Source organism: Phyllobates terribilis, unplaced genomic scaffold, assembly GCF_046119375.1.
Source record: "Phyllobates terribilis strain yellow unplaced genomic scaffold, ASM4611937v1 Scaffold_8__6_contigs__length_399053987, whole genome shotgun sequence".
Taxonomy (NCBI): Eukaryota; Metazoa; Chordata; class Amphibia; order Anura; family Dendrobatidae; genus Phyllobates; species Phyllobates terribilis.
Window position 1 is genome coordinate 28152591 of NW_027362768.1, and position 13599 is coordinate 28166189.

General features: G+C 44.1%; 1 protein-coding gene across 2 annotated transcripts in view; it reads left to right on the plus strand.

Annotated features, from left to right (window-relative positions):
- Positions 1-13599, plus strand: part of LOC141156669 (WD repeat-containing protein 47-like) — a 65659-nt gene that overhangs the window by 13700 nt on the left and 38360 nt on the right. Inside the window, exons 2-6 of one of the 2 annotated variants that reach the window (XM_073642897.1) lie at positions 1186-1352; positions 2366-2449; positions 2633-2717; positions 6773-7575; positions 9396-9525. In XM_073642897.1, the coding sequence (XP_073498998.1) occupies positions 1195-1352; positions 2366-2449; positions 2633-2717; positions 6773-7575; positions 9396-9525 (1260 nt within the window). In that variant the 5' untranslated portion in view covers positions 1186-1194. The remainder of the gene's footprint in view (positions 1-1185; positions 1353-2365; positions 2450-2632; positions 2718-6772; positions 7576-9395; positions 9526-13599) is intronic. The other variant, XM_073642898.1, reaches the window with a different exon arrangement.

Here is a 13599-nt window from a genome sequence, read left to right on the forward strand (position 1 = left end):
ACTCAAGTGACCTCAGTCACTACCTCAGTCAGCGCTATACACTGCCATGAGTGATCGCGCTCTCGTCAGTGTATCGCCGGGTGATCGGATAGCCATGGGACATCAGGATTACGACGGACAGGTGAATATGAAATGCTTTTTATTTTAATATCGATTTTATTTTAACTTTTTTTTTTTTTTAAATGGAGCACAGTCGCCGGATGAGGAGACTACTTCTCCCCTCAGCCGCGCCTTCTTCCGCTGTTTTCAGCGGAAGCGGCCGTGGGCTGATGGGAGGAGTAGTCTCCCGCGGGCAATTCTTTGTGCGTTTTTGCTGCGTTTTTGACTCATTGACTGAATTAAAGTCAATGGGTGAAAAACGCTGCAAAAATGCACAAAGAATTGACATGCTGCAGATTTACACCGAATGACAATCCTGACAGGAAAATTCCTGATCATGTGCACAGCACTTCAGGATTGTCATTGCATTAGGTGGCACAAGGATTCCCTAGCATTTTTGGCCCATTTCCCCATGGAAAACACGCACCAATAGCGCACAGTGTGCACATAGCCTTACTGTGAGGAGTGACCTGTCAGGGAGCGGTTATTCCGTCCTCCACCTATGAGGCTGGGCTGTAGAGAGGCTCCTATGTGCGGTACCTGCGGACGCCCTCTCCATGCTCACAGTGACACCTGTGTAATGTAGGGGTGGCATGGATCTCGGGCTATGGGGTTACATCTTGGCGTATCTGAGCTGTATAATGAAGCATTGTCACATAGGAACAGGATGCCAACTTTAATTAATGAACAAGGTTTAAGATGGATCATATTTTTTATTTTTTTTGTTTGTTCCATAAACATTAATAATTGATTTTACACCTCAGCTCTGCCCTCTGTGACCCATATGAACTAATGTAACATGTAGGCACTGCTGGCGTGACCTTGCTTGCAGGGGTTTAGCAGGAATCAATATAGGTACATACTGTGCTTTTCTCCGCCGCTCTAACACTGGACCTCTGTGTTTTTGGTATTTTTATAGTCGATGGAATAAAAGCTGAATAAAAGGGGTCAGTTACTCCATGTGCAGGATTTCCATGACATACATTGACACAACTGTGAATGCCGCTTTGATGGAGTAATCTGTTTCATTTTGTGTTATGCACACTACTGATGTCACTTACATTATTTTGTTTTCCTCTCTTCCAGACCATCACCATGACGGCTGAAGAAACTGTGAATGTTAAAGAAGTAGAGATTACAAAGTTGATTTTAGACTTCCTCAATGCCAAGAAGCTGCACATCAGCATGTTGGCCCTGGAGAAGGAGAGCGGGGTGATAAATGGACTCTTTTCTGATGACATGCTTTTTCTCAGGTAGGTCCCAGTATGAAAGTTTACACAATCAACTAGATCTCAGCGCTACATCACCTTATGATCTGGGGATTTTATCAGCATTATACAAGTTACGTTTACAGCTTTATTTTCCATTGGATTTTATATCCTCTACACATCAGAGGGAAAAGTGTCCTGTATAATTGTAGTATTTTGCGTCTCTAATGGATGCTGTCAGCCCAACCTAAGCACATAGCCTTGTGTTGGGTATAGCCCCTATACAAATTGCTCCTTTAGTGTCTAATAACTGTCTCCGTTTTACATAAACTAAAGTCTAACCTAATATGCTAATTAGGGTACTTGGTACACCCTGGGTGTGGCCAAGAGGCTCAGCACACTGTCCTGCCCACTGGTTTTGTGTTCCCCTGCCTCCCTCATTAATGATTGGCAGTGCTTGCCTGACTTTTCTCTGCAGACCTGCTCACTTCAGGCAAGGCACTGCTGTCTTTCACTAATGAGGGAGGCGGGGGATGGAAAACCATTGGGTGCATTCATGCACTGACCCTCTCCTTCACACTCAGGGTGCACCGAGCATCCTAATTATCATATTTGATAAAGTGTCCATTTCTGTACAATGATTAAAACACAAAAGATGTTTTTATAGGGCCTCTTTCCGTTACAAAGCTCGGTGCTTAGTTTGTATGGTCAGTTTGGGCTCATATACTTCCTGTAAGGCTGGGGCTATATATTACACTTCTGTGTCACACATTGTGCAGCCAAAGACCGCTCCATGTCAGCATAGTGCAGATGCCTTGTAGGGTACCGCAGCAACAAACATTTGCACCGTGTTGGTCGCATTCACTGTACTTTGCAGGGCGCAGTATCCCCCAGTCACCTGCGTTATACTGGGATGTCGCAGTGGCGGTGAGCGATCTCTGGCCGCGTGCCCTGTGCTGCCCCCAGTCGTCGTGTGGCCCCAGCCTTACTGTGTGATGGTGAATGGTAATGTGGGGCTCTCCGCTGCTGCCAATCTTCTGTTCTTTCATAACCCACAGACAATTGATACTGGATGGTCAGTGGGACGAGGTCCTGCAGTTTATCCAACCACTCGAGTGCATGGACAAATTTGACAGAAAGAGGTAATTTCAGTAGGTAAAATGAATGAGTAATTGTCAGTGTGCACATGTCCTTGTGTAGTTCAGCATGTCCTGTGCTCATCTGATAGAAGCACAGCAGCATCTAATGATTGTGTGTGTTGTGCACTTTCTGTATTCTCTGGTGGGAGGATATATACACATATGTAGTTATGTTCTTCTCCTCAGGTTTCGGTACATAATTCTGAAGCAGAAGTTTTTGGAAGCGCTGTGTGTGAACAATGCTATGTCAGCAGAAGAGGAGCCGCAGCATGTAAGATACAAATGAGCTCACAGTGTAGCTTTCTCCTACAGCCGCCCTTGGGGAACGTTCTCTTCCCTCTCTTCATCTTCTGCCTTCAGCCTTGTTGTGTGCCAAGTAATTCATTATGCAAAAAAAATTGCAAACTTGTTCCGAAGCTGATGCATAAAATATATGTGCTAATTTAGTCAGGATATATGTGGACTGTATTTAAATTTACCTTGCACGTGCGGCCTTGTGTATGCAGTCATCTGATCCAGCCATCCTCCATGTATGGAGACAGTCCTGTGTGATGTGGATACATTCACTGCCACCAGGAAAGCCTGCGAGTATGTCATATGTGGTGGGAATGGACCAAGGTGGATAGAGGGACCCCCTACATTCATGTACCGGTCTTTACCTCTGTACATTTTAGAGTGTATCTACTCTAGTATTGAGGTTGTCAGCAGGTATCATGCCCCTGCCCCTATATATATATATATATATATATATATATATATATATATATATATATATATATATATATATATATATATATATATATATATATATATATATATATATAACCATTGTTTTGAGCTTGCGTATAGCCCTCTATAGGAACTCTACCACGAGAACGTTATGTCATCTGTGCAGAGATCATTATGCAGAGAGGGGGTGGAGGTGAGCTGTGATGCCACTTATTGGAAATGGTGGATCTTGTTTTATCTACTGGTTATGTGCAAGTGTGTATGTATATGTGTTTATATATACACTACCGTTAAGTTTAGGGTCATTTAGAAATTTCATTATTTTTGAAAGAAAAGCACATTTTTTTTCAATGAAGCTAACATTAAATGAATCAGAAATGCACTCTATACATTGTTAATGTGGTAAATGACTATTCTAGCTGGAAACATCTTGTTTTTATTGCAGTATCTACATAGGTGTATAGGGGCCCATTTCCAACAACCACCACTCCAGTGTTTTAATGGTACATTGTGTTTGCTAACTGTGTAAGAAGGCTTAATTAACAAACAAAGCAGCACACTGCAACGCTAAGTATGCGAACATGAAATATACGAAATTTGAATAGCATTACTGCTGTAGAAAAATAGAAATAAATGATAAATCTTAGCGCATAAATTGGCCAATTCATGTGTACCTGGTAGCCACGGTAAGGCGTTTCTCAAAAATACCAGGACCCTATGCGCTAAGATTTCTCATTTATTTCTATTTTTCTACTGCAGTAATTCTATTCAAATTTCATATATTTCATGTTCGCATACTTAGCGTTGCAGTGTGCTGCTTTGTTTGTTATTTGTATATGGAGGTAGCTGCTCCTAGTAAGCACCTGTTCACACCTATTTCTTGTTTTGGAAGTGCTGGCCAGTTTTTCTGTTTCTATGTATAAGCTTTGACTGCGCACTCCGCCTCTATGCCACAGGCGATTTTAATTACAGCAGAATCCTATTATCCCACACACAAGCAGACATAGTCACTTAGAGAGGAGTTCAGATTGATAGGGTCCTGGTATTTTTGAGAAACGCCTTACCGTGGCTACCAGGTACACATGAATTGGCCAATTTATGCGCTAAGATTTCTCATTTCTATTTTTCTACTGCAGTAATGCTTTTCAAATTTCATATATTTCATGTTACCATACTTAGCGTTGCAGTTTACTGCTTTGTTTGTTAATTGTATATGGAGGTAGCTGCTCCTAGTAAGCACTTGTTCACACCTATTTCCTGTTTTTGAAGTGCCTGCCAGTTTTTTCTGTTTCTGTGTAAGAAGGCTAATGGATGTTTAGAAAACCCTAGAAATCCCTTGCACAAGTATGTTAGCCCAGCTGAAAACGGTTTGGCTGATTTGAGAAGCTATAATATTGACCTTCCTTTGAGCTAGTTGAGAATCTGGAGCATTACATTTGTTTGTTCTATGAAACTCTGAAAATGGCCAGAAAAAGAGAACTTTCATGTGAAACTCGACAGTCTATTCTTGTTCTTAGAAATGAAGGCTATTCCATGCGAGACATTGCCAAGAAACTGAAGATATCCTACAACGGTGTGTACTACTCCCTTCAGAGGAGAGCACAAACAGGCTCTAACCAGAGTAGAAAGAGAAGTGGGAGACCCCGCTGCACAACTCAGCAACAAGACAAGTACATTAGAGTCTCTAGTTTGATAAATCGACGCCTCACAGCTCCTCAACTGGCAGCTTCATTAAATAGTACACACAAAATGCCAGTGTCAACGTCTACAGTGAAGAGGCGACTCCGGGATGCTGGCCTTCAGGGCAAAGTGACAAAGAAAAATCCATATCTGAGACTAGTTAATGAAAGGAAAATATTAATACAGGCAAAAGAAAACAGACATTGGACAGAGGAAGATTGGAAAAAAGTTTTATGGACAGACGAATCAAAGTTTGAGGTGTTTGGCTCACACAGAAGAACATTTGTGAGACGCAGAACAGAAAAGATGCTGGAAGAGTGCCTGACGCCATCTGTCAAGCATGGTGGAGGTAATGTGATGGTCTGGGGTTGCTTTGGTGCTGGTAAAGTGGGAGATTTGTACAAGGTAAATGGGATTTTGAATAAGGAAGGCTATCACTCCATTTTGCAATGCCATGCCATACCCTGTGGACAGCGCTTGATTGGAGCCAATTTCATCCTACAAGAGGAGAATGACCCAAAGCACACCTTCAAATTATGCATGAACTATTTAGGGAAGAAGCAGGCAGCTGGTATTCTATCTGTAATGGAGTGGCCAGCACAGTCACCAGATCTCAACCCCATTGAGCTGTTGTGGGAGCAGCTTGACCGTATGGTCCGCAAAAAGTGCCCATCAAGCCAACCCAACTTGTGGGAGGGGCTTCAGGAAGCATGGGGGGAAATTTCTCAAGATTACCTCAGCAAATTAACATCTAGAATGCCAAAGGTCTGCAATGCTGGAATTACTGCAAAGGGAGCATTCTGTGACGAAAGCAAAGTTTGAAGGAGAAAATGATTCTTTCTGATAAAAATCATTATTTCTAACCTTGTCAATGTCTGGACTATATTTTCTATTCATTTTGCAACTCATTTGATTAATAAAAGTATGAGTTTTCATGGAAAACACAAAATTGTCTGGGTCACCCCAAACTTTTGAACGGTAGTGCGTATGTATGTATGTGTGTGTAATAATAATAATAATAATAATAATAATAATAATAATAATATATATATACGTGTATAACACATACATTTATGTACACATGCCTGTGCCATAATGGATAGATAGATGTTGCAATGACCTGTGATTTTATTGCAGCTAGCAGCCATTATAGGGCCCCAGCCTAAACCGTATAAGTGTGGTGCTGATAGAACAAGCATCATTTCTGACCAATATTACATTTACATTTTTTGGGTTAGGACCCTAGAATGGTTTTTAGCTGTAGTAAAATCTCGGTTTATTGCCACATCTGTGTTTTTTCATGGTTGGGGAAAGTCATGCAAGAATCTCAAGAATTCTAGTTGTGGTTTTTGCAATAATGGCTTGTCAGCCACCGCTCCCCTATAGTGAAACATTAGGTTTACAATAAGCTGCATTCACTGTGACTACCGAAAGTGACGGTTGAGCCCTACAAGTGCAGGACAAGGACAATATAGGCAACATTGTGAGTGATTTTACAAATGGAAGATCATTGCAGTTGGTGCCTGTTTATTTGCCTGGATGCCCCTTTGTCTACCAATGTCCCAGTATTGAAAAAACCCCAGAATGCTGATGGTAACCAGTCAGATTACCTACATACAATATAGTAATGACCTCTTCAAGGGACAGACGTTTCCAGACAGACGGATCGCTCTGTTTCCAGTGATCAGGTTACCTCCTCCTGTTTACCCGTCTGCTGCATTACTCAGTCATGTTTTAATCTCCGGACTCATTTCTTTAATATAAGGGGTCTTCAGAGGACACAAGCCTATTGTAAATGCTGCAGGGTTAATAATTAATGATGACGTGTGCACTTGTTAGTTAAAATTGTAATAAATTGCAAAGAATGGGAGCGAATCCTAATAATGTTTTGTTTTTTTGTGTCCTGTATGTCTGCAGCTGGAGTTTACAATGCAAGAAGCGGTGAAGTGTCTCCATGCCCTAGAAGAGTACTGCTCCTCGAAGGAGGACTACAGCAAGCTGTGCCTTCTGCTCACTCTGCCCAGGCTCACTAACCATGCAGAGTTTAAGGACTGGAACCCCAGCACGGCTCGGGTGCACTGCTTCGAGGAGTCCTGCGCCATGGTAGCCGAATTTATTCCCGCTGATCGGAAGCTAAGTGAGGCGGGCTTCAAGGCCAGTAATAACCGCTTATTCCAGCTCATCATGAAGGGCCTGCTGTATGAGTGTTGTGTAGAGTTTTGCCAGAGTAAGGCCACGGGAGAGGAGATTACAGAAAGCGAGGTCCTACTTGGCATAGACCTTCTTTGTGGTAACGGATGTGATGATCTTGACTTAAGTCTCTTGTCCTGGCTTCAGAATCTGCCTCCCAGTGTGTTTTCTTGTGCCTTTGAGCAGAAGACACTGAACATTCATGTGGACAAGCTGATGAAGCCCAGTAAAGCAGGCTATGCCGACCTTCTCACCCCACTCATCAGCAAACTATCCCCATACCCTTCCTCTCCTATGAGACGGCCGCAGTCTGCTGACGCATACATGTCACGCTCGCTGAATCCAGCCTTGGATGGTCTCACATGTGGGCTGAGTGGCCATGACAAAAGAACAGTTGAGCCTGGAAATAAAACCTCACCGATGTCTCATTCATTTGCTAATTTCCATTACCCCGGGGTGCAGAACCTGAGCCGCAGCCTAATGTTGGAGAGCTCGGACTGTCACAGTATCTACGAAGAGTCTTCTGAAAGGTATTTGTATGAAAGTACTGAGTTTGGTGGATCACTCGCCATCCGTAGGCAGCATGTATGCCACCAGTAAATCACATAGTTATGTACTCATCCCATATCATTTGTGACATCTGACATGATAATAGATGTTTTTTTCTAAAGATATGTGCAGATTTTTTTGTTTAGGTGAAATCGCTTCAGTGACCTCTCCTTTGGGGAGATTTTTCCGTTTCCTGAAGCTTTTTTTTTTTTTAGACTTGTTGAAGCATTTTGAAAGTTTTTTTTTTTCCCTTAAAATGTCTGATTTGACAGTGATTTAGTATGGAGCGGAGTCCATCAGGATCCGCTTCAAGGAATGACATACACTTTTTCTTTTTACTCGCCTTTTTTAAAAACCAACCTGAAGTAGAAAGAAACAGTTACAAAACTCTACATGTGCACTCCAAAGTGAGTTAACATAATAATAGGAAGAGTATTTTTAAATGTTTTTTAGACAATTTTTGGGGCGTTTTCTGGAGTGGATCTGCTTTAAAAAATCTCAGTCTGCACATAGCCTAAAGGTCCATTTACACTGCGTGTTGCATGGGAGATGATGATTGTGATTCTGCAGGAATGATAAGAGCATGTTCAGGAGCTGAGAGGGAGGGAGAGCTGGTGAGTAACTATCTGCTTTTTAGTAATCATCAGGCTGGAGACAGCTGATTGTGAGTTAACTCCCTTCCTGGAGTGTAACTACTGAACATTCTCAACCAGGCTCTGGTGGCCGAGCTCCATGGAAACGAGCTGTACTCTATGTTTGATAAAAGCTCTCACAATAGGACAATGAAAGCAGATCGAGAAAACAACTAACTAAATCACTTTTATAACATGAGAAAACCCCTTTAAAGTGAACCTGATACACGCTGCCCAATCTATGGGCAGCAGGTATCCGGCACTGGGTATGTGAACACAGCCAGGTATGTTTGGGTCTGAAATGTTTATTCAGAGAAAAACATAGTTTTAATAGCCGCCGGGGACTGAGATCGCACTAGAGACTAGTTGGACTGACAGGTCCAGGTGGATTCTCACTGCTTACTTCTCAGGATTGACAGGTCTCTGCCTAAGTGTACATATAGGGAGAAACCTGTGAGTTATAGGCAGCGGGTGGGAAAAATCTGGGGACCCGCCTGTCCGACTTGTCTATTACACAGTCTCAGTCCCCGAGGGCCGAAAATATAAGAAAACTTGTCATTTACATGCAATAACAAATGATCCAGTGAAGCGGTATTACATTTAATCTAGTATATAGCGATGTGTGTGAGGTGACAGCTGCTGGTCACACGTGCTCCTCATGCTATTGGTGGAGTAGTGATCCATGGCTCTATGCACCACAGCCGATCCTTTACACCACTTTAATGGTAAACAATCTATTTCTACGTGATTTCTTGTGTGTGGAGGCTTTTACTTACTGGAAACTAGATTTACAGCTACCAGAGGGGAAGGCAAACTAACTTGGTGATCGGACACTAGACGGACATACACTGGGTTAGGAGTTGTAGGCAGAAGACACAGATATGGCTCACAGGATGCTCTGCAGTGATTATCTGCACTGCTGAGGGAGGCAAGAAGAAAAACAAAATAGATGGAAAGTTGTATTTTAGGGGCTGGCGGTGCTAAGTAGTTTTAAAACCACTTTTAGTGGTCTCCTGGGAATTTTTCCAGCAGTTTGATTTGTAAGATAACTTCCTTTAAAAAATACTTCCCTTAAATATGTCTGCACTGTAGTGCCTTCAATCCGAATTCCCATTTGTGATATCCATCAGGACGTGTAATTGATACTATGATTCATCTTATTGTTCCAGCAGAAGTGAAACTCCTCAGGAGAAAGACACTCCAGGCAGTAGTGAGACCCTGTGCCAAAACATCAGCCCTGAGAATGATCTCCAGGCGGCAGCATCGGATGAGGGGCCAAGAAAACCAGAGAGGAATGAGGTAATGTTTCCCTGCAGAGTGATTTCATTGCTTTTTCCATGGCCTGAAGGAAGGCTTTTTCAGTGAGTTGGTGTAGGAAATTCTGGCACGTGGCAGCCAGAGAAGGTGAATGTGTGCGCTCCGGTGTGCTTTCCGGTGTGCGCTCCGGTGTGCTCAGGGCAGAATGCCGGCCCTATAGAAGCAATGCACAGTCTACACGGGGCACTAGAGACACAGAGGGCTAGAGAGGCTCCTCAGGAGGGTAACATCCCTGTCCTCATCTGCAGTCGTGTGTCAGGGATCACTGGATTAACACATGAACATTAATTGCAAATGTCAAAAATAAATTGCATTTCTTCATGTTTATCAAAATGGTCAACAACATATAAAGTGGCTTGAAAAAGTATTCATACCCCGTCAACTTTTCCACATTTTTTTTCACGATAATATCACAAACCTAAATGCATTTTATTTGGATTTTATGTGATATACCAACACAAAGTAGCAAATATTGGTAAAGTGTAAATGAAATGATACATGGTTCTCCAAGTATTTTAAAAATATAAATCTGAGCATTGTGATGTGCATTTGTATTCAGCTGCCCTGAGTCAATACTTCATAAGACCACTTTTAGCTGCAATCACTGCTGCCAGTGTTTTGGGGTCTGTCTCTACCAATTTTGCACATCTAGAGGCTGTCATTTTTTCCTATTCTTCTTTGAAAACTAGCTCTAATTCAGTGATATTGGATGGAGAGCATGTATGAACAGCAATTTTCAAGTCTTATCACAGATTCTCAATGGGATTTAGGTCTGGACTGTGACCGGGCCATTCACACTTATGAATATGCCTTGCTCTAAACCATCCATTGTTGCTCTGACCGTATATTTAGGGTCGTTATTCTGCTGGAAGGTGAACCTATGACCCAGTCTCAAGTATTTAACTCCATCCTTCTTCTCCTTAATTCTGACCAGGTTGCCTGTCCCTACTGAAGAAAAGCATCCCCACAACATGATGCTGCTGCCACCATGTTTGATGATGAGGATGCTGTTTTCCCTTCACCCATGACAGCACTCCTTGAGAGAGGGCTCCGCCCCATCAAGGACAGGAAACCGTCTGAAATGTTTCCTGTCCTTGATGGGAACCTGTCTGTTTTTTGGAAAGTAAAGAAGAAAAGAAGTTGTCCCTCTTACCCGGCCTTGTCCCAGTTGCGAAAGAGCAGGCTCCGGCCTGTGCGCGGGCCATCAGGGACCAGAGGCGCCATCCGCAGCCCCTGGATGCTGTGTCCGTGCGGCGCAGGCGGTGAGGAGGGCTCCATGCTGGCCGCATGCATGGAGCAGCAACTTCCGGGTATGACGCGGCCCCTGACTTCAAGGCATGGGGCACGCTGAGAGAGGCGTGCCTCATGACGTCGGGGGGCGGGTCCCGGAAACAAGATGGCGGCACCCTGTGAATGCTCGCCGGCCAGTTAATGAAGCTTCGGCCGGCGGATGTAAGTAGGGGGGAGGGCCCATAACCGGTGGAGGAACCGGATGGCACCAGACCCTATTTAAAGGTGGGTCAGCGCTACTCATGCACCAGCCCCATAGTCTTGGAAAGCCATGGCAGACCAGGACAGCCACGAACAGCAGCAGCTGACTCCCCCACCTCAACAGCAACGACAGCAGCAGCATCAGCGGAAAAAGCAGGCTGACGCCTCAGACGTACAGTTTCTTGAGCAACCTCAGCAGTAGCCGCAGAAGCAAGGTCTCGGTGCCAATCCGAAGGGATTGTTCTCATGTCCTGCCACAACCTCCAAATCCGGTACCCTTCAGGAACTTCAGGGGTGAGTGATCTTCGTGAATGTCACCTGATTTTAATAGAGGGTGTGTTTTTCTTATGTGCTTAACCCCTAGGAGCCCGTGAAAAGTAGCTCCAAAAAGAAGCACAGAATGTGTGCCTTGTGCCAGATACCCCTACCTGTAGAGTGGCAAAAGGATCTGTGTTCAGCCTGTATTGAAAGAACTATTGCTGAAAGTGTGCCAGATTTTGCCAGTAATCTCAGGTCTATTGTCTGCTCTGAGATTCAGGGCTCCCTAAAGGGGTTGCATAGGAAGAAGAGAAGATCTCATCTAGTTATGATTTTTCTTCTCAGAGCCTCAGGCGCCTAGTGATTCCTCGGCCTCTTCCTCTTCGGATAGTGACTGTGGTAGGGCTTGCTTTCCTATTGAGGACACCCACAAGCTGATTAAAGCTATCAGGTCCACTATGGGGTTGAAGGAGGAAAGGGCAACTAAATCCTTAGAGGATATGATGTTTGCCGGGTTGGAGGAGAGAAGGAGGCGCACATTCCCGGTTAACGCTAAGATCCAGGCCCTTATCGATCAGGAATGGAAGAAACCTGAAAGATCAGGGAATTACCTTCATCCTCTAAAAGGAAATGCCCCTTTGAAGATAAGGATGATTCGGAGTCCTGGGACAAAATTCCCAAAGTGGACGGCGCAGTGGCGCGATCTTCTAGGAAATCTTCCTTGCCATTAAAGGACTCGGGCGTCCTTAGAGATGCTCTAGGTAAGAAAGTAGACTCCTTCCTGCGTCATGCATGGGAAGCATCAGCGGAGGGCATTAAGCCAGCTGTAGCAGGCACCTGTGTAGCCAGGTCATTAATGGTCTGGTTACAACAGTTGGAAGATCAGATTAGAGACAGAAAAATTCCTAGGGATAAAATCCTGACTAATTTTACCCTAATGCAGGCAGCTTCGGTCTTCCTGGCGGATTCCTCGGCAGACTTTGTCAGACTATCGGCCAGATCGGCAAACCTGTCGAATGCAGCTAGGCGAGCATTGTGGCTAAAGGGCTGCCCGGGGGACTTACAATCGAAGCATAAGTTATGCTCTCTCCCATGCGATGGCAAATTCCTTTTTGTCCAAAAATTGGACGATGTGCTTGAAATAGCAGGCGACAGGAAAAGAGGCTTTCCGGGTTTCTTGGGAGATACAATAAAATCTTATTTTCGGAGAAGAAAATTTAACCGGTGTCGAGCGCCGGGTGATAAGAACAGATGGGACTCCAAGGCTAAAAAGGAGTCAGGATATATGTTTAGGGGGCCTCCCTCCGCCACAGCTAGAAAGTCCTCCCAGTGACGCCAGACTGAGGTTAGGAGGAAGGCTGTCCCATTTTGTTCCAGCTTGGGAGGACAACACCTCGAGTCAGTGGGTGCTAAACATAGTAAAGGAGGGCCTAAAGCTACGCTTCCATCAGATCCCTCATCTTACCTTTACAATCACCCCCAGAAGGAAGTCAGTAGAGGAGCAATTGGCCTTGGAGGCAGAAATTTTAGACTTAATAGAAAAACAAGTTCTCATCGAGGTTCCAGAGGCGCAAAAGGGAAGGGGATTTTATTCCCCCCCTTTTTCTGATAAAAAAACAAAACAACAAATTGGTCCTTAAGGACCATTATCAACCTCAGGAGCCTAAACCAGCTAGTGGAGAACCAGACATTCAAAATAGAATTAGTGAACTCTGCTGTAAAACTCCTCCACCTCAATTGCTTATAGCAGTAGTCGATTTGAAGGACTCTTATTACCATGTCCCTAGCTCCGAGGATATTTACGAAGCTCATTGCAGAAGTGACAGCCTTTCTGCGGATCAGGAACATGGTGATCGTCCCCTACCTAGACGATTTTCTTGTGGTAGGGAAATCGGAGAGCCACTATTTCGCTCAGGTGTTAGAGATCACGACACTTTTACAGCAACTAGGTTGGCTGGTAAATTTTCAGAAGTCAAGGTTATCCCCCTCAAGGGCTCAGATCTTTCTGGGTCTAACCCTGGATTCTCAGCCCCAGGCCTGTTTTCTCACGGAGGAGAAAATATGCAAAATAATCATTTTGGCCACAAGGGCCATCCGGATTCCGGTAATGTCCTTGAGGGAAGCAATGTCACTCCTGGGATCTATGACATCCTGTCTCCCAGCAGTCGCATGGGCCCAAGGTCATATGAGACTTCTGCTGTGGGAGGTCCCCTCAGCACAGAGATCCTTCAATGGACATTTTGAAAGAAAATTATTTATTTCCCGGGAGACTGTAGCCTCCCTATATTGGTGGACAGACAGAAAACT